This window comes from Sturnira hondurensis, unplaced genomic scaffold (assembly GCF_014824575.4).
Source record: "Sturnira hondurensis isolate 20B ecotype Veracruz unplaced genomic scaffold, ASM1482457v3 Scaffold0006849, whole genome shotgun sequence".
Lineage (NCBI taxonomy): Eukaryota > Metazoa > Chordata > Mammalia > Chiroptera > Phyllostomidae > Sturnira > Sturnira hondurensis.
This window is the reverse complement of record NW_028079480.1, coordinates 1,411,028-1,438,864: the sequence shown is the minus strand read 5'-3', so window position 1 is coordinate 1,438,864 and position 27,837 is coordinate 1,411,028. Positions and strand designations below refer to the sequence as shown.

At 44.9% G+C, this 27,837-nt stretch overlaps 1 protein-coding gene across 2 annotated transcripts in view; it reads right to left on the bottom strand.

The window, feature by feature from the left end:
- CRTAC1 (cartilage acidic protein 1) overlaps positions 1-27,837 on the bottom strand; it is a 147,922-nt gene that overhangs the window by 106,820 nt on the left and 13,265 nt on the right. For both annotated transcript variants that reach the window (XM_037050790.1, XM_037050791.1), the window contains exon 2: positions 25,175-25,374. In XM_037050790.1, the coding sequence (XP_036906685.1) occupies positions 25,175-25,374 (200 nt within the window). The remainder of the gene's footprint in view (positions 1-25,174; positions 25,375-27,837) is intronic.

Sequence of the window (27,837 nt, the reverse complement as noted above, 5' to 3'; positions counted from 1 at the left end):
TGCACACAGAGTCTGAGAGGCACTGTCTTAAGCTCCGTTTCTCATCAGCCGTTTGAGGTGACCTCTCTCCACCTCAGTTTTTTTTTTTCACACAGACATAAAAAATGGGGATATATACTCTCATTCCTCTTATATCACAGGGCTGTTATGAGGCTCCCATTAGAACAGAGGTGAAAACTTTCTAGAGCTTTGAAATGCAGTGTTGGTTGTGCACACATCTCCCTCAGCTTGCTTTCTGCTCTTCACTTGCACTGGGCGTCTCCTGCCTCAGGGATTTCTGTACAAGCTGTTCCCTCTGCCCTATGACACTTGCAGCTGCAGGTTCCTCTGTGCTCTAATTATTCTTAAGAACCCAGGTGCCCCTGGCCGGCGTGGCTCAGTTGGTTGGAGCATCATCTCATAACTGAAGGGTTACGGGTTTGACTCCCAGTCTGGGCACATGCCTGGATTGCGAATTTGATCCCCAGTCCACATGGTCTGGGCACATACAGAAAGCAAACAATTGATGTTTCTCTCCACAATGATATTTCTCTCTCTCCCTTCCCCTCTCCCTAGAGGTCCTCTTGGTGAGGATAAAAATGAAAAAAAAAATGGTCCTCAGGTGAAGATAGAAAAATAAATACCATATTTTGCCATGTGTAATGTGCATTTTTTTGCCCAAATTTTTTGAGGGAAAAATAAGGATGCACATTATACATGGGCATAATGATTATATGCCATTATAAACAATCGCATTTATAATGTGCACAGAATCATGGGTATGCATTATATATAGCAAAATATGGTAAATAAAACTTAAAAAATGAAAAAGAACCAGCTGTGACATTCTAGATATAGGGGCTGTTCTCTTTGGTCCTGTAAACTCTAGCCCTCTTGTCATTCAAGTCTCAGCTCAAACGTCCTCCCTTCAGAAAGGCCTTCCCGCTCCCCCCAATCTACAGCTACACTCTCTGTCACGCCGCCCTGATCTGCTTGCTCCATATCTCTGACCACGCTCTGAAATTATCTTTCTTTTGGTGTGTTTGTTGGTTCCCTACAAGAGCTCCGAAAAGGGAAGACTCCGGTCTACCATTCCCCCAGCTATTGAGACACTGCCTGGGATGGAGGAGGCGCTGCATATATTTTGCCATATAATTTCTTGAATGAACATTTGTACCTTGAAGTGTGCGTAACAACCCCTGACTGTGGGTGGGGAGGGGGCAATGACTTATTTGTATGGATGCTTCAGTGACGGCCCCTGTACAAGTCGTGGTCCACAGGTCTAAGGCCTAACGGAAAGCTCCCTTAGAGAAACTCTTTCCCGAAAGCACAGTTTCATACTGGCCAGGAACCACGGCTGGGCCTCCTGATGTCCACCTGGCATGTGAGTTCAGTAGGGCCAAAATGCTAAAGCATTCTCCCCGCCCCCCCCAACCCCCCCCCCCCCNCCCCCCCCCCCCCCCCCCCCCCGCCCCAAGCTTGAGCACCACTGCAGTGAAGGGGCAAGCTCTGGCCTAGGGAGCATCTTCAGGGCACCGGATTGGGGTGTTCACTCAGGAGCTGGGGAGCCAATGGATGAACGGACGGGGGTCGGACCCTGCTGGGTGCTGTGCTTTTCTTCTCGTGGGTTTACATGACTTCCTCTGACCAAGGTGCTGGGAGTGGAGGACAGCTGGTTGGCACCGAGTGACACCTTCACCAGTGTTTTTTCACAGCGGCAGTTCTCAACCTTTTTATCTCCTGGCACATATAAACTAATGACTCAAATTCTGGAGCGAACCGAAAAATACATTTTTTTGCAGATCTGACAAAAAAATAGGTTTAATTTTGATTCATTCACACCAAATGCCTATTGTTGTGTTGGCTGTTGTAATTTTTTATTTGACAATCTAAGGGAAAAGAGGTCAGTGTCCCTGATTAATAGCCGGGTATTGTGTGTTTTAAAAGTTCTTGCAGCAAACCAGGGTGCCTCTCGAGGCACACCTGTTTTCCAGTGAGTCAGACCCATTAAATTTTAATCCGAGGAGGCAGCTGGGCAGTGGTGCCCCTCCCTGGCTTCCCTATAGAATCACCTGAAGTGCCTTCAAATACTGATGCCCGGGTCCCAGCCCAGTCCCGTTAAATCAGAATGTCTTGGGGTGGAGCTGAGCACCAGGATTTTTTTTTTTTTAATAAGTTCCCCAGGTAATTCTAACTGCAGCCAGGCCTGAGAACCACAGCAGTATTGTTTGATAAGAATCTCCAGGAGCACTTGTTAAAACCGCCAATTTCCGGGTCCTTCCCCCACCACCCTGTCAGGGAAGCTCCAAGGGACTGGGGTTGTCTCTTTAACAAACCCTCTGGGTGGCTCTTCTAAGCAAGCTTGGGACACACTAGTCAAACTGCTTTGCAATTCAAACCAACCTCAGGAAAGTTTCTGAAACCTCAGTTACCTTATATTCAAAATGCAGGTGGGGGGGCAGTAGTTTCGATTTCAGAGGGCTGCCGATGGTACATGAGAGGGTTCACGTACAGTGCTCAGCACCCCAGGCACACAGTAGGTGGTCACTAGATATTACTTGTCACCCCCATCCTCATACAACAGGGGTCACCAACTCCCAGGTCATAGACTGGTTCTGGTCTGTGGAAAAACTGTCTTCCACAAACCAGGCCCTGGTGCCAAAAATGTTGGGGATTGCTGTCATACAAGGTGGGTTTGGGGAGGCTGTATCTAGCAAGGCGCTTGTTTTGTGGGCATATGTTTGGGTATTGCCTTTCTTTTAAATCAAAAACCGTGTCTGCCTTGCTTCTGAGCCTCTAGGACATCAGTAGTGTCTGTGAGGAAGTCCTAAGATTCACTCCCACAAAACATTACACTTTCTTAAGAAAAATGAGGGGATAGAGGAAGGGACCAACTCAAGTGTCATAAAAACAAATCAGGCTGGACTTGGAAGACACCTTAGATCATGTAAGTCCAACCGCCTCACGCCACAGCCAGGAGGTAGAAGCCTTTTAATTTCCAGCAAACTGACACCAACTCGGAGGGAGAGAAATTGAGACATCTATAAACCAGGGCAGAGGCTCGAAGAAATCTGGCACAATGAGATGGAAAAATGACTCTATGGAAACACCTAGCACTCCTCCAACATTTGATAACACATGTAGATTTAAGTGTCAGACACACACACGCGCACGCTTGCATGCACACGTGGAGTAGCCACTGGCTCCCTCGTTATTCTGGACGGGGAGCTGCGAAACAAGCACGAAGCTGTCACCGAGCTCTCGAAAGAGCGTTTCACAGACCTTCGCAGGGACAATAATGATTTAGGAACGCGCTTTCAATTCTCTCCTGCAATATCAGACAAAAGAAATCTGTAAAAGCCCTCTGATTCCTGATGAGGTGCAGAAAACCATCTAGCAGCGGAAAAAACAAGAAAGGCGCCCAGGACCCATGGAATTTCTCCTGAATTTTTCCAAATTAGGTGAAGAGTAACACGTAATTGCTCTCCCTGTCCTCATCCTGAGGCTCTGAAATGCTGAAAAAAATTCTCGGGTGACTCCACGGATGCTGTGATTATGCTCATTACAAGTTTTTCCTGATTATAAAAAGAAATGTGCTTTGTGCAAATTGTACAAAACTTGAAGAATACAAAGAAGTTTGAAGAAGAAAATCAAAATCACCTGCAAATTAATCACCTAGAATAATTGTTAATAGTTTGGCATGTTTCCTTCTAGTCTTTTCCTGTGCATATTTCAATGTTTTACAAAGTCAGGACCATGCCATATAAAATCTTATTTTATGCTTCTTTCTTTTAGTTGTGATAGTCATGAATATATCCCTCATGTCCTTAAATATTCTTTGAATAGAATGTTTAAGGATCACATAGGATGTCATCATGTTGTTGTTATGTAAATAACTTAACCATTTTGTTATTAATGGAATCTGCATCTGGGTTTCTTTTTTTTGCCGTTATAAAAAGGGGCAATAGATAGCCTTGCACATAAATTTTTGACCATATACTTCTGATTATTTCCCTAGGATAGATTTATGAAAGGAGAATTATAGAGTTAAAAGGTATGCATATATTTAAGGACCTTAGTACCTTTTGAGAAGTTTCTTTTCAGATTAAAAAGATTGTTTAATTTATTCATTGTAGGGAGCCAGAGGGGTAGGGGGGAGAGAGGGAGGGAGAGAGATCAATTTGTTGTTCTACTTATTTATGTATTCATTGGTTGATTCTTATATGTGCCCCTGACCAGGGATTGAACCCACAACCTTGGTGTATTGGGATGCCCTTTTCAAATTTTTGAATTCACACTAGCGGTTCACGAAAATATCCACCACTCAACCATCCTTGCCAACGCTGAGTAAAATAATCCGCCTAAATTTTTGCCAGCTTTGTTACTTAAAATTAGTCTGATTTTATTCACATCTTCAAAATCCTTAGTGACATTATATATATTATTGGGTTGGCCAAAAAGTCTGTATTGTTTTTTCTGTAAAATAAAAGACAATATCTTCATTTTCACCAATAACTTTATTGATTTGAATATTTGAGTATGTTGGCTATCTCCCATGTGGTATGATGTTAATTGTTCTTAATTAATGTCTCCATTTGATTGCTATCAACTTCAACTGGTCTGCTGGACCATGGAGCATCGTCCAGGGAGAAATCTCCAGCACAAAACTTCACAAACCACTTTTGACATGTTCGATCAGTCACAGCACCTTCTCCACAAATCTTTTTTTTAATTTTTTTGCATTTCAGTTGCATTTTTGCCCTTCTTGAAATAATAAAGCATAATATGCCAAAAATGTTGTGCATTTTCTTGCGTCTTCAATATTAAAATGGCTACACAAAAATTCACCAATTTTAACAAGTTTTTAAAAAAAATGCCACTGATATGACAGCTTTCACAATACAACCTAACAGAATTGTTTTAAATGAAGCTAAAGACAAGTAAGAGCTACTACAGCCATCCTGCAGAAAAAAAAAAACAATGAATTTTTTGGCCAACCCAATATTTTTTCTGTCTCGTGTCCATTTGCATGTCTTATTGTGTGAATTACTGGTTCTGATTATTTTAAGAATTCTTATACAGGGTGAAATCACGCATGTCATCTCACTGGAAATTCCTGCACAGGGTCACTCAGGAGCTTTCTGCTGGCATCTCACTGTGGCTTTGAGTCACGTAGACTTCGACTTACAGATGGCTACCCTCACTTCTTGCCAGAGGCAAGAAAAATCCAGAGCTCATAATCCTATTCTTTTTTACCCTACCTAATTTCACGAAAAGCCATGACTCACTCAAATGGTAGCTACAGTTGGAAGATGCTCATCAATACAAAAAAAAGTCTACAACCACCTGTCAATGTTCATTTTCTCTATGACACTCTGCGGGCAGGAATCTTTTGATCATGTGTACATTTTTAGCCCTGTCAAGGTCATCTTGCAAAAGTCAAACAAGGTTGATTTTCGTTTCAATGCTCCTTGACATTTCGTTCTCTGACGGTAGGTTATGACACTAACCACCTTCTAGCATGAAGTTAAGTCAGTTGCTGGCCAGTAAATCTCTGCTGACTCGGAGGGAGAAGTAAAACCCACTCGGATCTAATCAAATGTAATCATCAAGCTAAAAAATGCGGCTGCTGCTGCTTTAATTTCAGTAACAGATCTTCACACAACTGTCAACATCATTACCAAAACACATCAGAAAATTGGATGAAAGTGCGACACGCAGACAATCATAATCCCCCATCATCAATCTCTCGCTGTCCCCAGTTGACAATTCAGATTAGGGGTGAGCCTCTAGGGGACACACTTTGTAAATCAACTTTACCAAAGAACAATATTAACCCCAGAAACACCTCAGTTGTGCAAACTGAGGCACTGGCCAACTGAGAAATAGGACTACAAAGAGCGGCTAGACATTTAAACAAAGTTTACTGTCTAGCCTGTCTGTTATGGATGATATAGCTAAGAATTGAAAGAAGTTAGAGAGCTCTTGTATATAAACAGTTTTTCAAATATACAGAAGAAATTAGCAAACAACTTTTGACAAGCGAAAGCCAGGAGCATTGAGCAATGATGGTCAATAGCAATTCTGCTGTGTAAACCACGTGGACCTTCAATTCTAGACACCTGAGATGAACTATATGCATGTGGTGTGGTACTGAGCATGCTCAGGAGGATGGCAGAATAATGCTTTCAGGAATAAATGCCAAGTGTCTATGAAACATGCCAAGGGGCGATGGTGTTGTCCACCACAGGGAAGGAGCCCACTAGACTCCTCCCCCCAGGACTCAATTACCAGGAAAACCACAGGGGGTTAGAGTTGAAAGGGACCTGAGAAATAATCTCTCTCGCCCACAAATACTTATTGAGAATCTGTGTTGTGTCAGGTACTGTGCTTACACTCAAGAAAACAAGTTCAGAGAAGTTAAATAATTTGTGCAAGGTCAGACAGGTAGTTAAAGCCCAGATATCCAGTGAGAAACTAGCGTTTCAATTTTTTATGACAACATATAGAAAAAGAATGTTTGACAGAAATGAGTTATAGAACAAATAAATAATCCAAGACTGTCTTGGAGCCTGCCAAAAGTAGAGATTCTCTCTTCTCTCCTTTTGTTGGGCTGTGATCTTTTGATCACAAAGAGATAGAAATTGCCAGACACCTACATGCAGTAGTCAGTTCTTTTTTTCTTTCCTATCAAAGGAAACATCAAGAGTGACCACATTCTTCTGCTGCCTGCTTGAGAGTGGGATTCTTCAGTTGTCAGGATGGTCCGGGACCCTGGATCTGGCAATGGCATGGGGCTGGGTGACAGCAAATTTATTCATTCCTCTTATCTGACCGAGTATGGACAGAACCAGGTGACCACATGAAAGGGGGGGTGGGGTAGGGGAGGGTGTGTTCCACCTATTCTAATGTTTCAATTTGGGGCCCACAGTGCCATCCAAACATAGGTGTGCACACGTGCACACATACACACATTTTTATTTTGTGAAATGTAAGGGCAAGTCTATCCCCAATCTCAGAGAGACTTACAAAACAGGAGGCTCTAAAGCACGATTTGCTAATGGATATTACGTGTTCTCTTGTTGTGGAGTTGCAGCCCAAGGCACAGGACACTCATCCTTTAGAAGAACAATAGATAAGAGACACTACCTGTTAAACCTCGCCTCCTTCCAATATGCAGGGGAAAGCCTTACCTGGCTGTGTCTGGTGAGTGAGGTTTTTTAAAAGATTTTATTTATTTAATTTTAGAGAGAGGGGAAGGGAGGGAGGAAGGGAGAGAGAGAAACATCAATGTGTGGTTGCTTCTCATCGTCCCCCCCTACTGGGGACCTGCCCCACAACCCAGGCATGTGCCTTGACCGGAAATCGAACCGGTAACCCTTTAGTTTGCTGGCCGATGCTTAATCCCCTGAGCCACACCAGCCAGGGCTGGAGGGTGAGTTTGAGGGAGAGTGTTCGCAGCTGTAGGTAGGGGATTTCCCAAAAGGTCTTTAGAACAAAGTCTAATTTTTAGGCTTAGAAATATGTTTCCACTGTGGAATATGACTTTTGGATAATGAGATGGGCTACTAGCCATTCGAATGAGCACCCTTCCCCTCCTACACCATCATCTGGAGTGCCAGCTGTTTATCCCAAGATTGCAGCCATTGTCCCAGTGACTTCGGGAACTCCCTGGCGAATTCTCTTCAAATCGATGCCATATTATTTGGAATAAGCACAATGGTGGCAGATCCTCATCCTATGTGGCTGGATTTTATTTTGGGGAATAGTCAAAAGGTTTTTTGGCATCTGTAGCCAAGTCTGGTGAATAAACAGCTGATGGAGCGGGTGATACTGTTTGGGGTCCAAACTGAGGCATGGTTCTAAGGTCACGTACTGTTCCATGGCATGGAAATAGCCCCCAAGGCCATTTCAAGTGAGGAGGCTCAGCACCACCTGCGTGGTGACCACACCACTGGACTAGGTGCATGACCTTCCACCAGGACACTGGGAAGAGCAGCACTAATTCAAGCAGGTGATGCTTGGTGGGTTCTTTGGTTACAAACAACAGACATGAACTCTGCCTAACTTATGTGAAGAGGAAATTGATTGGCAGGCTATGAAGAAGCTCCCTGGTGCAAAGGGAAGAGGGAAGGACCAGGCTCAGAAGAGACAGCTCCAGACGGAGCCAGAAACCTCTGACAGCCTAGCTCAGGTGCTACAGTGAAAACGACTAAATTTCAAATGTTTCCTCCATCCCTGCGTTGCTCTGCCCCAAAATGACAGCATCAGGGGACATTCCAATTGGATGTGCTTCGGGATTCTGTCTACCCCTTGGCTCTACCTCTTGGCTCTACTCATTGGCATCTGATGGAAGAACCTCCAGGGGCCTTTTTGGCTCCTGTAGAGTGAGAGCAGTATTCCCTGATTACCATTTTTCCAAAACTGCCCACAGAAGGGGAGAAGCAATTTCTCACAAGGAAGGATGGGTGTTTTTAGGGAGAGTAAACACCAGGCACCAGAAAAGTGACAAACAGGTACCACAGCGAAGTCCTGCTATTATTATTGATACTTCTGCATAATATTATGTATAATATCAAGCTCTGCTCTATTTGTCAACATTTTCCCCACTTTGTAAATTACAGGGGCCTCATTAGCCATCTCCAGTTTTAGAAACTGATAGAGACCTTCCCCTTTACTTGTTATGGCCTAAACACTACATAGGGCTAGGGTCTGGTCCCACCTTCTCTGGGCAGAGCCAGGTCTTGCGCCTGGCCCCCCCTCCCCCCGCCCAGAACACTCATGAATCCAGGGAACAAGTTCAATCCTTCTCCTCTTCCCAATGAAGAGAACAGGTGCTCTCCAGTCTGCATGTATGGCTGCCACACCTGCACCTGGCTGTCACTTGATGCCACATGATGAGGCTGTGACTATGGGTGTGCTGGGGCATATGTGAGAACAGCTTTTGGTCAATCCAAAGGTACATTTGTCTGTGCAAAGTGCCAAGGTTCCCCATGCGGACCGAATGTGCAGCTGTCAAGAAAGCCAGGCCCAGCCTGTGCATCGGTAAATCCCTTTCCAAACCCTGCCCAGAGGGGGAAGACCATGTGTATGCACAGAGACCATTATGAACATGCAAGGAAGGCCCCGAGGCTCTCTGGGCAGTGGCTGGCCCACCCACCCTAGCTTGTCCTGCACTGAGATAAGAGATCTCCTTGGCCCAGGCTGGTGTAGCTCAGTGGATTGAGTGCGGGCCTGTGAACCAGAGGATCACGGTTTGATTCCTAGTCAGGGCACATGCCTGGGTTGCAGGTCGGTTCCCTGCAGGCCAACTCCCAGCAGGGGACACACGAAAGGCAACCATACATTGATGTTTCCCTCCTTCTCCTTCCCCTCTAAAAGATAAATAAATAAATAAAATATTTTTTAAAAAAGAGATCTCCTTGGGATCTCCTTGGGAACTGCCAAGAGCTCTGGGGAACTCATCTGGCCTCAATGTTCCTGACCAATAAGGAACTGAAGTACACAACTCACTACCTTCGTGCTGAGTTTCTCTAAGCGTTCTTCCAAGCCAGAGGACCAGCAGAGAGTCGAATAAGCTGGCCTCAGTCTCTAAATGCTGTGTATGGAAGCCCTGAGGACAATCCAAGCTGTAGTGCTTGGGGAAAGGGTAGGCTCTAGAAGAGAGGAAGTATGAAGGGAAGGCGAGGCTGTATAACCCCAGCTAGAGACATGGGTGTCTCACATGAGGTCCTGGGAGACTGGGCTCCTGCCACCATGCATGAGGGGGTGAAGGTGTTGGGCTGGAGCCCGAGATCCTCCCCCAGGACCCTCACTGCTCTAAACCTCAGTTCCCTAACCTGTAAACCTCAGTTCCCTAACCTGTAAATCCAGGGCGAGCCTTCCCTTTAGTGGTTTGATCAGAGGGGGCGTATGGGAACCATCCAGCCCAGTGCCCACGCACGGCAGGCACTCAGTGAGGGGCAGCTCTGTCTTTCTGAGATGCCAGCATTACATACACCAGTGCTTTCCAAACTTCGAGGTTCTATGGCTCAGTGAAATTTCAGAATGCAAACTTTGGTAGCACTCACACAGGATTTGCCAACTAACGACAATAAAAAATCAATAACTACCATCTACAATATGATAATCATAAAAACATTTCAATACCAAAAAAAGCAAAAAGAACAAAATCCTAGAATTAAAAACATCAGTCCTGTAGATGGAATATTTTTAGCTTATGAAAAAATTACATCATCCTTATTTAGTTAGTTTCACTACAAAGTGAAAACAACTTTGTTCTAGACAGGCCCAGCAGAAACCAGTGTCAGGGAGGAAAGAGTTTCCGCCTTGGAGCCGAAGAGGTCACAACCTCCTCCCAGCTCTGTCCTTAACAACTGCATGACTTTGGCAAGAGAACAGACCTCTGGGTCTCATTCTCCCCCTTTATAACGTAGGAAACAATAGCGCCTCTCTAATGAGTGTGAGTGCAAAGGGCAAGGGTGGAAATTTGGTACGTAGTATGTGCTCATTAAATGTTAATGCCAGGCCCTCCTCAAATTTGAGAGGACTTGGTTACTTCCAGTTTTTGAAACTCTTAGTATATTAAAAAAATGAAAAAATGCTCAAACAGGGTTGCCCAAATCATTCACATAATTTGAAAAATATGCACATTAGAAAGAAATACTTGGACTACATCCAATGTAGTCAAATACAAATACACAACCAATGCATCCACTACAAATACATGAATCTCATACCTGCGAGGTTGAGGTCCTGTAGCCCCTGTGGTCCCCGAGATGGGCCCTGGTTAACTCCTCTCTAAACCACAGCTCACACGGACGACACACTGTGAGGACTCCAAGGCACTGGTTTTCCCCATCTCCTTTCCCCCTGACTGGAGTTGGTCTGGAGCATTTCTCTAGACCTCTCTACCATCAGCTCACAATTCTGAGCATGCAAATTTTCTTGGAAATCTAGCTGGTGTCTTTTTTGCATCACTGGATCTCAATAGGTTTTTAAGAAACAACCCTGAAATTGAGGGTTAGAAAGGAAGCTGAATTGGGTGCTGAAGTGGATACTTAACTGAGGGATTATAGGAGAACCTGGAAAGGGCAAGGGTTCTGCACCCAAGGGCTCTGCACCCAAGGGCTCTGGGGGTGGTGATGAAGGGTTCACTTGTTAGTATACTGAGAGCCTCAAAAACTGAAAGTGACCTAGTCCTATTGGATTTTGGCAAGGCTGTGTGAGATTTTCCCAGGCAGTGTGTGTGTCTGCACCTTGTTCCTTAACAGAGACCCAAATTTCCTTTGTTTTTGTTCATCACTGTCTAGAACATCAGCTCCACGAGAGCAGGGACCATGAATATCTTGGCTACTTCTGTGTCACTAGTGTTGATACCGGTGGGGGCACACAGTAGGTGTTTAATGAGTGTTTGCTGAGTGACTGTATCAGGGCCGTCTGTATGGGGTCAGTGCTCTGCCCTCTTGGATCTAGGAGCAGGACCTTTTATATTTGGAGGATCCGCACTTCCCCTCTCCCATACCAACAGTTTCTTTGAACTGCAGGGATCCTTCTCTCAGAACCAATGGGAAGCTTCTCCCTGGTGGTCAGGCTGGGAAGATACATGCCCAGGAACCGCGGGTGTTTTGGTTGCAGACTTAGGGAGAAAGATGCTCTGAAGTCACGCAGCTGACAGGCCGAGCTGCAGAGGCAGGGATGCGAGGCAGAAAGTCAGGGAGAAAGAACCAGCGATGTTTGCACTCTGGCTCCTGTCAGTCCTGACATCTCCCTGCTGCCCTCGTGCCTGCTTTCTCGAGGCTCAGTCGATCAGATTCTCTTCGAGTTAAGCGAGTGACCTCAATATGCCTCCACAATATCCCCCCTTCCTTGTGGGGAGGAGGAGAGGTAAGCAAAGGTTAGCGTCTCTTGCAATCAAAAGAGTTCTGACTAATCCAGTTTGTTAAAGAGGAGAATGGACCAGAAAGGCAGCACTCAGGTGTTTGCTGGCAGGTGAGACTGGAAGGTCTCATGGGTAGATGTAAGGTGGGAAAGTAAGAAATGATGTTGATCGTCATGGTAGCTGATGTTTGAGTGCTTTCCATGTGTCAGACAAAGGACCAAGCATTCTGTGTCATTTTTTGTTTAATTGTTACCACTGGGTTGGAGGTAGCTTACTGTTATTATGGTCTCTATAGATGAGGAAACCAAAACTCAGAGAAGTTAGGCACTTGTTCTAAGGCCCCACAGCTGGGAAGAGAAGGAGTTGGGGTTTCAATGCAGGGTTCCATGACTGCATAATTTCCCTCCCATTTCCCATATAATTTTCCTCTCTTCTCTTTCTTCTCCCACTCTCCTGTTCTCTCACCCTTTCTCCATCTCTTGTCTGAAGTCTCTCACTCTCTCTTCTTTCAATGACCTTTCTCTGGCTCCTTTTAACCCCAATTTTTTCAACAGTAAATGAGCACGTATTTTAAGGCTGTAATTTTCAACTCCTTTCAAGTATGAAGATACCTTTTTAATGTTAAAAATGTCCATATAACAGCAGCTATGCTTTACTGCCTATTGATAAAATGTCCATGCACAGATGAATTCTCAGATGCCTTGTAATAACTCTGTGGTCTCTGGTTGGCAGTGCTACTGTAAAATATATGGGAGAATCCATATAGCCATCCCTCTTACTGCTACCTGCTTGGTTTATTATAATATAGAAAAGGCTTATACATGCTATTATAGAGCTCTTTTTTTGCTCACCCTCTGCCTTAAGGCTACTAATTTCTCCAGAAATGTGGTTTTTTGTCCCTCCTTTAATATGTTTAATTATTTAAGAAGGCATGAACTATAGTACTTACATTTTATATATCACCTCTTGATTATTCAGAATCTGATTAATTCATGGGTTGCCCCAGTCATGTCCTTTCTCTTTTCTATCTCATTTTTCTAATCATTCCATTTCTTACTAGAATCTTTCAGCAAGAATGGATAGTGGGTTACAAATTCTGAATTCTGAAACAAAATTTGGTTGGAGGAAGTTGAAATTCTTTCCCCAGATATGACTTTCTTTAATTCATCAGGCATATTGATTCTCTCTGAGCTCTGTGAAGGGAGGACTTGCTCTTCTTCACTACTAACCTCCAATGCCCAGTAAGGTGCCTGGCACACTGTAGCTTAATAAAAACTGTAGAATGAATGAATAAGAGCTGACTAACATAATAGGGGTAAATAAACTTCTTTCTAGGTGGGACATTGATTTATAGGAAACTAAGTAAAATACAAGACACCTTATTTTAGGGTTGCATGTCTGAGGACAATACAATGTAAGAATGTTTCAATGACTGTGTTAAAAATGAACAACACGATCGCGGTTCGATTCCCAGTCAGGGCACATGCCTGGGTTGCAGGCCAGTTCCCGGTTCCCGGCAGGGGACGAGCGAGAGGCAACCATACATTGATAAAAAAAAATGAACAACAGAGGACATACAGTTATAATTAAAAACAAAACATGTTCTGCAGTGCCCTGTTCTTTCATTGATGGAAAAAAGGATAGAGAGACCCTGGAGTTTCTAAGATGAGGGTTGGTCTAGGTAAATTGTCAGTGTTATATTAGGCATTAAATAAACATATTCACCCTCAAGACACTAACAATTGAGCATTTAGTAGGTGCCATGTGCTCTGACAAGCAATTTATATGCCTTATCTCATTTGTCTTCACTACAACCTAGCAAGTATTCTCGAATGCACATCAGAAGGTTACCAGTGTCCCTGAAAATTTCTTTAGCTTTCAAGATTTTTGAACCAAGAAGGTACTTTTCCTTTTCTTCACCTCCTAGTTTTTAAATTAAAGATTTATTTTCCCATGAAATGTTAGGTATGTTCAAAAGATTGACTTAGATTTTAGATACATCCTTGGAAACCTGGAGTTATCTGTTATGTCACTAGGTCTTGCTTTTGAAATTCATGACTTGTCTGAAAAAGAAACTTTTGTAATGATACTTGCCATGCTTTTCAAAGTCTTCCTAATTTGTGGAAACAAAATGGCTTGCATACAGAGATGCAATGGGGGAAGGATGGGGTTCAACCTCTGGACATGGTCCATAGCTCTGGTGCTGTCCAGGAAGCAGGTGCCGAACTGTCATTAATGAAGCCTCTCCTAGGCTGGCAGGATGGAGCAGTGGCTGATGGGAATTGAGGGAGTGCAGTCACCATTATGAGCTGGTGCAGCTCCACCTTCCCAGAACAGGGAGGCAACGTGCAAAGATACTGCAGTGACTAGAATTATGGCTCATTTTACTTGAAGGAGGTTGGGGGAAATGTCTAGCTTTCTTCCTCCCCATCCTTTTTCCATACTTTGCTTTAGCTTGGAGGGAAGGATATGAACAACAGTGACTGATGGAAAAGTATATGTTTTTAAAAGGCTGGCATTTGTACAACTGGTTAGTGGTGCGTTTTGGAGAATTTCACTGCCTCTCAGAGGTGTTAGACAGGAACCAGGAAAAACCGAGCCTGGAGGCCTGATGATGCCAGTTTCTTGGGACTACTCAGTCAACAAAGAATTACTGTGGTTTGATGAAAAGGAAATGAACACAGGGGCCTTGGCTGTACTAAGCAAGAGAAGAGCAAACCTGTGACCTCGTAGAGAAATTCCATACAGGAAGAAAAAAAGCCTTATTGCCACACTCTCAGATGAAATGCAGTGTTTATAAGAAACCGGAATAGTCACTGGGTAATGAACCTGATAAGTGTGCTGACCGCGAAGTGAGTATCTCCTCTATAGCTCATATGACATTCTGCTTTGCTATTTTCTCATATGCCTTATCTCTCACACGACTAAGATGGTTTGAAGGAAGGGGGTGTGTTCTTGCATCGGCCACAGCACTGAGCACATAGCTTTGCACACACAGGTGGGCATGCAGGATTGGTTATTGAATTGACTGATGCCGCTCTCAAGGCTAAGGCTCTCGAAACAATCACTTCTGAGTGTAGCCAGTGTTTAGTTTTTTAAATTAACCTAAGATCCTCCAACCATCTGTAAGACCCCTGCCTATTTAATTTCATTCATTTATTGAATATTGACTATGTGCACAGAGAAGGAGACAGTTCCTGCCTTTAGAAGGCTGCAAGCTAATGTGGGAGGGAAATTTTTAAAAAGACTTCTTGGTCAATGTGCATAAGTAGAGTGTTTACTGTTTAATTAAATAACATTGAGATTGTTTTTTGGTTTGAGGTTTTTGTTTTTTTCAATAGGCTCTAGCCAGCAAACCTCCTTCAGAAACATAGGTTACCACAGAACACAGATCATCAACTATTCTTACATAATCTCACGAATCTCTCCTCTAACTAGATGGCCACAGGGTCTTCTTTGGGGCCCGGCCGAGTTATGCTCTCATCTGCAACACACAACAGATGGGGTGCTTGCTCTGGCCTGCGAAGGGGCTGCCCTTGTCTAAATTTATACGTCATTAGTTTGGGCCTTAGATGGGAAAAGTAGCTCTACAAAAAGAAAAAAAAGAAGAGATGGGAGGATTGTTTAAAGTTTGCAAAGTGTTCCCCAAACTGAAGGAGAGCTGCAGGAGACCTGTAAGTCTTGGAACCTCGGGGTCAGGAACCATGGCCTTGATGCCTTCAGGATTCTCTCCTCTTCTTTGTGGGTGTCATTTCCTTTCCCTCAGGTTCCTTCATGGGTCAGAGGACATGGATATCCCCATGGTAGTCTTGTGATATATCCTTACAATTGATGATTTAAGATCAAAGGTAGAGCTTTTTTTTTAGAATCAGGATGGAAAATCTCAGATCAAGACACTAATTGGACAGTCTTAGGTTACAAAATTCTCAGACTAATAATCCCTAGTGGGCACAAGGTGTACTTTGGCTGACAGCCCCATAGGATCTTGTGGTTAGCCTAGTTCTCCAAAGAAGGAAAGAAGTGCGTGGAGACCCAAAGAGAAAATTCTGCTACCTTATCCTCTGTCACAAGCCCACCAAAGCAATCCTGTTCTCTAGCATAGGGACCAACCAGGGAGAATCCTTATTGCCCCGCTCATCTTTCCACTGCCCACACACGGCTAGCATATAGAGTGACCACAATACTAGGGTATATCAAAGGATCCTGGGTTGTCCGTGATCCCGCATGGCTACAGGAGGGAGCCAGAGTGCTCCCAGGTCAGCAGGACCCCGGGACCCTCAGATGGATGGGTACAAATCCTCTTGGGTGAAAAGTGTCTCCAATTTAGGGACATGGAATTTTCCATATTTTAAGATCAAGCATCTATAATAAGGAGGCAAGACACCCCAAATAAGCAGCAGAAAAAGAAACAAAGAACACATTTAAACACCAAGGACTACAGATATTAGAGTTGTCAAACACAAACTGTATCTGTGTATGAAATATCTAGAGAAACAAAGGATGAAGTCATGAAAATGAGTAAGTAAGACACTATCAGAAATGATTAGGGAAGTTTGAAAAAAAAGCCGGTTTTTTTTCAAACTCAAACAGTTTAGATTTCCAAAACTCAACAGTTTAGATACATCTAAAGAAAGCATTAGTGAACTGGTAGATACACCTGGAAAGTTACCCAGAATTCAGCATTACAGCAAGACAGGGCATAAAATAACATGAGAAAGCAGAAGAGATTTGGAGGCTGGAATGAGAAAACCTGACATTTCTGAGGGAAGTCCTAGAAGGAGAGAGAGTAGAAAGAATGGAGGACAGATTTAAAAAGAAACTGATGGCTGAGAACTACTCAGAATCGATGAGAGACACAAATGGTCAGATTCAGGAAGAACAAGAGATCCATACGTATATACATACAGTAGTACAACTGAAAAACGCAAACGATGACAGAGAGACAAGAGACAGATCACCTACAGAGGAATGGCATTACTCCTGAGGCATCTCAGCCACAAATGGCAGCCAGAAGACAGTGGAATAGTACCTGTCAACCTAAGATCTTACATTCAGAAAATTTCTCTTTCAAGAAAAGACATACAATAAATATAGTTTAGATTAAAAAACAGAGTTTATTAGCATCTGGCGTTCAGTAAAGGAACACCTGAAGGAGGCATATCAGGAAGAAGAGACATGATAACAGAAGGCCTTTCCAAAATACAAGAAGGAAAAACGAGCCACTAAAATGGTAACAATGGATGTGCATAAAAAAACATTGTCTTTAGATCTGGCTGGTGTGGCTCAGTGGATTGAGTGCGGGCCTGTGAACCAGAGAATCACAGTTCATTCCCAGTCAGGGCACATGCCTGGGTTGCAGGCCAGTTTCCAGCAGGGGACGCACAAGAGGCAACCATACATTGATATTTTTCTCCCTTTCTCCTTCCCTTCCCCTCTAAAGATAAATAAATAAAATCTTAAATGCACGCTGCCTATTGTAGGTCATGCCCCAATTTTAGTGATGTAAAACATGTGAAAAAAATGTATGACTTACATTTCTTAAATACTGCATCCATACGGACTGCTGTGAGGGTTTAACATGAGATGATGTAGGTAAGGTACAGGACATATGTTTTTTTGCCCTCTGCCCCTTTATAACTTTAGTCTGAAGACAGGAACACGGGAAAGCGCATGAAGTGGGGGATGTTTGTTGTAGCTTCCTCACGTCCTTGTATGTTTTCCTAAACACCAGCACTGCAAAAGTAACCTCCTCCTGGGAGGGAAAAATTGAGGTGTAACCACAGCATTTTAGAAAGAAAGTGACTCACCAGGTCAGTAGGAGACCGGAAAGAAGGGGTATGTGAAGAAACAGGCAAGACAGGGAGGCAGAGGACAGATCGGCTCAAGGGAGCAGAAGTGATCCTGGGAGTGGAAATGGCACACGTTCCAAAAAGAACTGAGAGGTGTGCTTGCAGGGGAGAGGGGCGGGAGAGACGGGGAGGAAGGAGGAGGGCAGTGGGGAGAAGGCCCTGGGCTGTAAAGCTATAAGGGCACGGAGGGTCAGCCTAGGCTCCAGTCGGCTGTGTGCCTGTGCCTTCTTTGGGAGCCTGTAGGGAGACACAGGGGACAGACAAGGCCTTGCAGCCAGTCCACCGCTTTAAAAAAAATGGGGAGAAGAGAGACTTAAAGGAAAGTGACTGGAGACAGGGCACACATCCGCTTTCTGAATGGATGACAAATTCAGATGACTATAAGCAGCGTCGCCATTTTCAGCAGAGGCAATTTTAGCCTTGGCTATTTTACTATTTTGGAATGGCTTTTTTATAAATATTCTTCACTACTTTGTGAAAATTACTTTTTTGGTAAAATTTAAAATTAACTTAAAAACAAACAACAAAATCCAAGTAAGCCTGCAGGTCTCCTCGGCCTGGAGAGAGACCTCTGTCCCTCGTTAAACAGACCCGTGCGCTGCCTGTGCCTCCAAGGCCGTCCTGGCGGTTTGCATCTGGGAAGGGCCCCGCTGCCGGGGCCCCACCCATCTGGGTGTGTTTTCCCACCAAGGACAACGAGATCTTTCAAAGCTCAGAACTGCTCTCCCCACCTCCACCCACCCACAGCACGGGTGTCAAACAGTGAGCGGCAGGGGGAGTTACTAGGGCTGGGCCCCAAGGAATGGAGTGTGATTTTAGGAATTCTTTCCAAAATTGCACATGTTCCCGAGACAGGGCATTGTCATTGATTAAAAACAATACTTTACTTACGGTATATTTATTTTAAATATATTATTTTAAATATTATGCTGTGGGTGGTTTATTTATTTTACTGCTGTGAAGTTAATAAAATAATACTGTTGGAATTCTCTGAGGTAATGGCCATCACCTCTCTGAAAAATGACACCAAGCACCCAACCTTTACCTACTATATTAGTTTCCTATCGCTGCTGTAACAAATTACCACAGATGTAGTGGCATAAAATGATACAAATTGATTATGGTACAGTTCTGTGTATTAGAAGGCCAACCTTGGTCGCACTGTGCTAGAATCAAGGTGTTGACAGAACTGTATTGTGTTCCAGAGTCTCTAGGCTGTAGGTGTAAATCTATTTCCTTACTTTTTCCAGCTTCTAGAGGTCACCCACATCCCCGGCTTTGGCCCCTCCTCCCCTCTTCAAAGCCAGGAACAGTGGGTTGAGACTTCCTCACATTGCATCACCATGACCTCATTTTATGCGTCCTCTTTTCCACTTTTAAGGACCCGATGATTGATCCCACTGGGATAAGCCAGGGTAATCTCCCCATTTCAAGGCCCTTCATTCAATCACATTTACAATGTCTCTTTCGCCATGTCAGATAACATATTCATTGGTTCTGGGGATTAGGCCGTGGCCCCTGCGGAAGGCCACACTCTGACTAGCAGGCCTCGCTCTGGGTGCGTGTGTGGCCGCGGGATCACCAAGGGGCCTCTGTGCTGTCTGTGGCTGGGGGTGGGGAGGAAAGAATTTTTGCCCATTGCTTGGGGTTGCCCAGGGCTTGGGAAAGGGCGGAAACCCTGGGGTGCCCCGCTGAGTACACTTTCAGAAAGGTTTCAGAATGGGTTAAAAAGCCCTGGCTCCCACTCCAACTTCTGTCTTATTAGGATTCAAAATCATGCCTAAGCAGAGCAGAAGAGCTGGCACCCCTGCTCCCCAAGCATTCTTCCATGACACCAATGACAATGAATTTCAGGGTTAAAGTTGAACCATTTAAGAAATATGTTTTCACGCCCTGGCTGGTGTAGCTCAGTGGATTGAGCAAGGGCCTTCGAACCAAACAACCGTGGTTCGATTCCCAGTCAGGGCACATGCCTGGGTTGCAGGCCAGTTCCCAGTGGGGGACACACGAGAGGCAACCACACATTGATACTTCTCTCCCTCTCTCCTTCCCTTCCCCTCTGAAGGTAAATAACTAAAATATCTAAAAGAAAAAGAAATATGTTTTTGCCAAGGAAGCTTTAGAGGAAGTCCTTTTAGCAGTTCGAATCAGAAAGTATTGAAGTTCCTCAATCCAGTTAACAGAAGCAGCTTCTCTTGCAGATACAGAATGGGCTCCCCCCTCCCCCACCTTCTTGAACTATTAGATCTAAATTTACAAGGTCTGGACCCTGGAGCATAGGTGGTTGTACACACAGTAGGTGCTTGAGCAGCTGTTGAATTCAATAATCCCAAGGCTCGCCTTTTATTTCTAGACCATGGATACATAGAAAAAGATTAAGGCTGGAAACAGTTTGGCCATATCTATTAAGATTTGAAATGGACGTATCATTCCCAGCACTTTCCACTTGTTGGTATCGATCCCAGAGAAACATCTGCGTACATGGGTAAGGATAGATACACAGCGTTGTTTGCAGTGGCCACGGATTAGCGACAGCTTGAGTGTCACTCGAGGAGCGTGGCAAAACGAATGTGGCGCATTCCCACACAGCAACTTAAAAAAACAAGCTAGACTGTGGGTTGGAACCATGAACATACTATACAGTGAAAAAAGCAACTTTGGAAGAATATGTACCAGTTTGACTCTTCCAAAAGTTTTTATATTTTTTATATTATAAATATACACGTTACATAGAAATTTCTAGAAGTATAAACACCAAACTAAAAACATCTGTTACGCTGGAAGAGGACAGGGATGGGCTTGGAGTAGGGGTGGAGGTTGGTAAAGGTGAATTTTTACTGTGTGCATTTTTTGGGTAATAAAATGTTTTTAAATATTATCAAAATGTAAAATATATTTTAAATTAAGAAAAAGAGAAACTGAATGAAATCATATAACATCTTAAGATGTAGAAACTGATGATCAAATCTATTACAACATTATATTTCACAAAGCAGCGGTTATCACAGAAAGTTCAAAAGTGTTTTTTCTATTTTGTTAAAAGTATGTGCGTACATGTGAATATATATTTACATATATTATGCATATATAAATATATGGATGGAATATTTATTATATCTATATAAACTATATATATGTATTATATTTATATATGTTTCATGTATCTCGTATGTACTTATAATGAAATACATAAATGCTGCTTTGGTTATATCATAGGCAAATATCTTATTCTTTATCATTGTTTTTATTATTTATAATGGCAAGAAAGTCTCCTAAGTAACTGTGATTAATCTGGTAAATGAGTACAGTTTGCCTTTTAAATAATTCAATTAACTTCAGTAAATTAAAAAAGTTTTCTGATAGTGGCAAAATTAAGAAAAAATAAATAAAGCAAGGCTTTATGATACGTAGCATCCCTTTAAATGAAATCCTTCCAAGTGTGAAGAGTGCATTAAGATTTTATCAAACAATTGCCCTTTGTGTAGAAAAACTGATGTAAACCGAGATTTAAACTTCACCACTTGAGCCAAACTCCGGTTGGAAACCGACAGGGGGGGGAGGGGTTATCTCAGACCTCCAGGGCTATCCCGGGAAACAAAAGCTGCTCTGAAGGGAACTGTGCAAGACCGACCACGGCAAGAGGAATTCCTCGACAGACTAGGTGAGGCTCCAGATTGGGTGTTTAGTTCCATGGAGAAGAGAGGAAGCCACTGGACTTTCTATTTACCCAGGGAATCAGCCGTCGAGATCCTCAATAGTCTGTGCGTGTGCACACTTCTCTGGGGGTGATCAAATCCTCCCCTCACCCTGCAGGGGGGAGACTGTAACCAGACCGCAATCACGCACCCGCTGGTCAACAGATAAGCCCTCCACATGCGGAGGCACTCGCCCAGCTGGGGCAGCGGAGCAGAGCTGCCCCTTCCCCGCCCCCGTCCCCGCAGAACAAAGGGCGGTCATTTTCTGCTCCTCCCAGAGTCAGATGCACGCACACGCCTTCCATCACAATTAACTCAAGAATCAGAAACACAATACAGACTCACCCACAACATGCTCAGAATCAATGCCATCAATACCCAGAACGAGGATACTGAAAAAGCAAAACAAAACAAACCTATTCAGAGAGTAAATACTCAAAGCAACAGGGCTTGAGTCAGACACACTACAAGGTCAACATAGCCGAGAGACAAGTTCAGGTGCAGGCACCTTATAAACTGAAGAGCTGGACATTATCCCAGGAGGAGAACGTACATGCCTTCTGGGGTCAGCTAATGGGAAGGTCTATGGAATAACAGAGAGTGGGCCTCTATTGAGCCAGACTACAGGTGCCCAAGGTAAAACCATTCACATCCAATTCTTTTTAAAATTTCAATTCCTGCTACATGATTCTTGAACAGAGAGTCTATAATCAAACAGAAGAAACAGAATGTAATATGGGTGCAGGGTGGGTGAAATAGAATAAAAGTCAGAGTCAGAAATGTTGCCAGGGAGTCCATGCGGAATGGAAGGCAGGGCAGCGATCTTAGCTGCCGCTTCTTGAAAGAATGGTGACCACTGGTTTCTATTTTCAAAGGCGACAGAAAACTGAAGTTAAAAGAAATGGCGCAGTAAGCTCTACTATGAGGGGTCTGGAATAGCCAAATAGAGTCTTGACACAAGTAATTGAGCTGGATGAAACAGAGTGTGCGTGTACTCTCATGGAAGGCTCTGAACAATGGAGCCCCTTAGAACTGGAGGTGTGGCCTTATTGGAAGGCAAGGAGTGGGCCGAATGACCTCCCAAGGTCCTGATTTAAATATGTCTGTGTAGTCAGCCCCTGGTTATCCGGCCCAAAGAAGAAGACAGTGACAAATCATCTTAAGCTGAAGATAATAAAAAGTTATATTTGCCTTTGGAATGTATTTTGGTACTTAAATTCGAACGTGACTTTCCCTTGCCCCAAGGATTCACATTGCTTCATAATAGCCACAAAGAAGGCCTGACCCGGAGCTGGGAGGCTGCCCAACTCTGCCATCTTGTCCTCTGTGGAACCCCTTTTCTTTGTTGGGGGGAGCAGTCTCGTCGCCCAGAAGAATGTTCAGCAAACCAAGCTTCCTCAGACAGGGGCTGCCTGGGTCACCTCTGCCCTGGGAGAAGAGACAGGGACCTCCCCCATCTCTGGATGACCCAGGATCAAGGCCCAGGATGGCTTGGTTCTTGTTTCCAGAGGATGGTTTTAAAGGGCTGCACAACCCACAGTGAGCAGCAAGCTGAGCAAGGTTTATGCCTCTGCTCTAGGCTGATTACAAATGATGGCCTAGCTTCTGTGGCATACAGGACACAAAAGCCAATTTCTTGAGAGAAAGAGCGAAAGGCTTCACTGAAAAGGAAGGTAAAACGAATGCCTGGCACTTGGAAAGGAAGAAGCTGCACACTCAGCAGGTGCAGCTGCATCCAGTGCTCCTCTGAGGGTGGGTGGGGTGGAGACCTGTGCCTGTGGCCGCTGTCCAACAAGAGTGGGCAACATGATCATGGTAATAACTTGGGGGGGGTCCCATGAGGAGGGGATGGATGGTCACCCCAGTGTTCTCTGTCCTCTGTCAGCCCCCAGGCTCTACCAGGGGAGGCCAGTGTCACCTAGCAGGAAGCAGGGTCAACCAGAACATCTTGAATGAATCAGAGCCCTTTAACCAGAGACGCTGGCAGAGTGGCACGTGGCTCTGGGAGGCAGCACTGGGCCAGGAGCACTTCTCTCTGGTTCGGAGATTGACTGCAGTCACAGAACTGGGCATGGAGACAAGTTGCTTGGCCTCCACCCTACTCAGTGTACCTCAGGCAGTCAGGGTCATTACAATCATTTCTATTTGTCCCTTCTCTAGCACATTCTGCTCTTTAGTTTTCACTCAGAACTGTGCTGATTTAAATGTGGCTATATCATTAAAACAAGATAAAATGAACAGTGCAGTTCCTCGGTCACAGCAGCCCCATTTCAAGTGCTCAATAGCCACGGGTGGCTAGTGGATTCCATCCATGCTGGACAGCATTGGCATAGAGCATCTCCATCTCACCGAAAGTTCTACTGGACGGCGTGCTAATCTAGACCTGTAGGAGGTCTAGGAGGTAGTCACTTCTGCTCTTCACAGGGTAGAAGAAAGGAACAAATGAAAGAAGAAATGCACTTTATAAACCACCCTTCTAATATATCACCACAACTGATCCTCAGCGCTGCCCTGCACGGGGGATTTCAATGTGCCCATTTTATAGATGAGGGAAGTGGGGGCTCCATAGCTGATTAACGTGCACGAGGCTCACAGCTATTGGATGGTGTGGTGAGAATTGACACCGGGACTTCCACTCCCAAGGTCAATGCTTTCTACTGTTACATGCAACTGCTACAATAACGTTACCTACCAGTTACTTCGGTCAGTGCTGCCATAAAAGCTCAGGCCTCCCGGAAGAAGACTGACAGCTCCCTGTAGTGTTTTTATTGATTAAATGATTTTTGAAGTGAAAACTATACTTTGTACAATGCAATTTAGCAGCTGTTGAGTTAGGGAGCTGTGGGGTGTAAATCCTGACTCATCTACCTACTATCTCCTTAACAGAGGGCATGTCACTCACCTCTTTGAACCCTAATCTCCTTTTCTCTAAATGGGGATGATGGCACGCGCACTTTCTGGTGTTGTCATGAAGGCTGAATAAGGCAACACATGTAATATGTGCACAGTGCCTGGCACATATTAGTGCTCAGTGAATAATAACTATTAATGTAACTGGCAGAATTTATAGGGCACTATCCTGTGCAATAGCCTGTTGAGGGAGGCTTTGGGACGGGAAGGCATTGCCGTCCCCATTTTTACAGATTCTGTACCAGAATCTCAGCAAAAAAGGGTCTGATCAAAGCCATGCAAGTCTGGTAGATCTGGGGCACGAGCTCAAGTTATTTGGTCTCCTAATCCTACGCCTTTCTTGCTACACATTGTTGCTTCTCAGGAGAAGGGAGCATGGTTTAGAGGAAGTTTAACTATCCTTCCAAATTCCTATCTGCCCCTCTTCTTTGAAATGGACAATTAATAGATTTTTCAGTCTTATGTTACACGCTGTGCAAAGGCAGACGGAGCAACCTCTTCTATCACGACTGTCCCCATGAAGCCCCTCCTGCACAGAGATTCTAGAATCCCACCGATAAGGAAGTAGCACCTGTATAACTAAGGCTATGAAGAAAGTGCCTTGAAGCAAAGTATCCACTTTTTTTCCCTCGAAAGTGTGTGGATCAAACACTTTTCTTGGATCCACCCTCCGACCCCCCACTGCTATAACCGAAGGCAAAGAAGTAGTACACCAGGACCCGCGCTGAGCCCGGCCAAGACCTGTAAGTGGGAATGAAGGCTGTCACAAGCCACTGGGTGTTGGAGTTATTTGTTTCTCAGCCTTATCACAGTAAAAGCTGACCGATGCATCCGTCAAACACAAGATGGGAGGCACTTACCCTGCCACGACGATCTCAAAGTCCCCATCGTGGTCCACATCAGTCACCGCCACACCATAGTTGAGCTGGGTGGGGTTGCTGTCATAGTCCGGGGGCAGAACCGAGTTGGTGACTGCCGTGAACATGGGTTCAGCCCGCATGGACCCCTCAGTGGGGGGCAGAAACCACAGCAGCAACAGGAACAGGAACATCCTGAGCATCTGAAACCAAAAATTGCAAATGTTACTGAACAATGTCCTAGCCAAAGCAACTGGGGGAAATCTAACCCCCGGTAGACCCAGAAGTGCCCCTCTCCCCCATTCATGGAAGGCCTGGCCACTGACCCTGCCACCTCCCCACAAGACCTGCTCTGACCTCCCTCTTTAGAACTCCTTCTGCCTGCCTCGCTCACACCTGGTCACCCATCTCTTGCTCTGCCTTTTCTTTTCCACAGCACCTATCACTGAATGGCACACCTATTGTTAGGTTTATTATGGATTGTCTGACTCCCTCTGCAAGAATATAGGCTCCATCAGGGCAAGGATCTTGTCTGTTCTGTTCACGCATGTGCATAGGCCAAGGACAGTGTCTGGCACATAACAGGCACTAAATAGCTATCTGTTGAGTTGGGTGAATGAAGGAAGGAAGGAACAGTAGAGAATCAATACACAGGCACCTCCCATACTCAGAAAGATTGAGAGGATGAAGAAAATAACAGCTTTCAAATGGTCCAGGGGTGGGGTGAGCCCCCCATGGGTGTCCGGGTCTGGAACAGCAGGGGAGGCAGGGCAGGATGGCCTTTCTGCGGGTCAGACCCCAGAGGCAGCCTGGAGGGAATCTGACTTCGAAGGTTTCCCTGGGTCCTTCACTAGGGCAGTTGGCCATGGCCTCTGGACCAGGAAGCAGGCATCTAGGGAATGTATTCCAGCAGGACCTGGCGGGCAGCTCATCATTCACTTGGAGAAATTAAACTGTTGTGTGCGTGTTTTATTATAAATTAATTATGTATAATCTATTGTATAATTCATTATTATATCACGAACATAACTCAGGGTGTTGCCGAGCAGCCTGGGGCCACAGGAGCCTGTGGCTCACACCCAGGAGACAGATGGGAATGGCCAAGGAGGTGGAAGGACTCCGCCCCCTCCTTTCGTGAGGGAGGGAGACGCTCTGGATGCTGCCAGCGCACACTCTGCCCACAGGCCTAGAATCAGGACTCACAGGGTGCGCTAAGGGCTCTGCTGGCACCAGTCCCACCGAGGCTGAGCAGGTCCAGTCCCACAGGCGAGATGGGGCCTCTCTGCCTCCAAAAGGCAGCGAAGCCCTTCCTGACGGAATTTTTCCTGCTGGCTTGTCGGTGGTCTAGCAGCCAAGAGCAAGGCTGAGTGAGGCTGATGTCTTAATGAAGAGAACATCTGAAGACTGACTCCCCATCACGGAGACAGATACTCCCGCCAGCAAATGAGCTTGCTCCAGTTCCGAACTGAGGCCAGATGAAGGGCCCAGGCACTGCCGTCAGAGCCAAACAGGGCACGGAAGGCTCCTGAATGCCTTGCTGGAGGGGCAGGGTTCTGGCTGCAGGGCAGGAACTAACCTCGGGGAGCCTTCGTGAGAAGGCAGTTCTTGGGGTGTCCTCGCAGGGCACGTATTGGGCACTGCACTCTCAGAGTCAGGTCAGTTCAGTCCAAATGAAAGAGCTGTCTGAACAAGGCAGCATTTTCCACTGGGCTGTCTAATCACCAATGGCAAACCCACCGCTAGGAGACTTTGCAACTCTGTGGGAAGTTTGGTTGGATAAAGGAAACTCATAATTGGATTAATGAGCAGCTGGGGGTGGGGAGAGAGATGAGAAGCTCAAGAGTATTTTCTAACCCGTGCGTGCAGACAGGCTGCAATGTAGTGTGGATCTGAATGAAGGTCACTGGACTTTTCAAGGTATGACCTCTATTGTAGGGACAGCAAATGCATTTCAACCTGAAATCTAAATCCAATTGATTGGCAGTGGCTTCAAAGAGCATTGTGATCAGCAGACAACGTTTGTAATGGGCATGACAGAGAAAAATGGCATCAGGTATGCCTTCTGGAAGCTAGATAGTCACCCCCCTCCCCCAACACCATCCTAATGGGAGGCAGACCCTACTAGGGTAATAGCAGCAACTGGGAGAAATTTCCTGATGAAGGCCACAAGGGGCCAGAACCATGATCCAGCCTCCTGAGTTTTACCTTTTCTGTGAACAGTAGAACTTTTCATTAAAGGAGCCATATGAATGAAGTGACTACTCTATGCTATTCATTTCTAGATAAATAACGCAAGGCAAAGATTAAGAAGAAATATACACCCATGAGCTGACTCCTCTTTTGCTTGGTGACTTTGAACGAGCCATGGTCTCACTGGGTCCCAGCTTTCTTCTCCAAAACTAGGATTTGGGGAAAGATCTCTATAAGTCCCCTTCCAGATCTAAAATTCTAGAATGGATTGAAGGGCCTTTTAAAAAATTATTATTATTATAAAAGCAGACCTTCATCAGTGTTTCTCCCCAGTTTCTTCTATAACCTCACACCAACCTGTGGAATTTTCCTGGCTGAACACATTAGACATAGTTTGAATTACACAGCTTTTCAGCAGGGGTCTCCAATAGTTCCCTCATGGGGGCCAAGGCCAGAGAGGGATCCAGCATCATTAG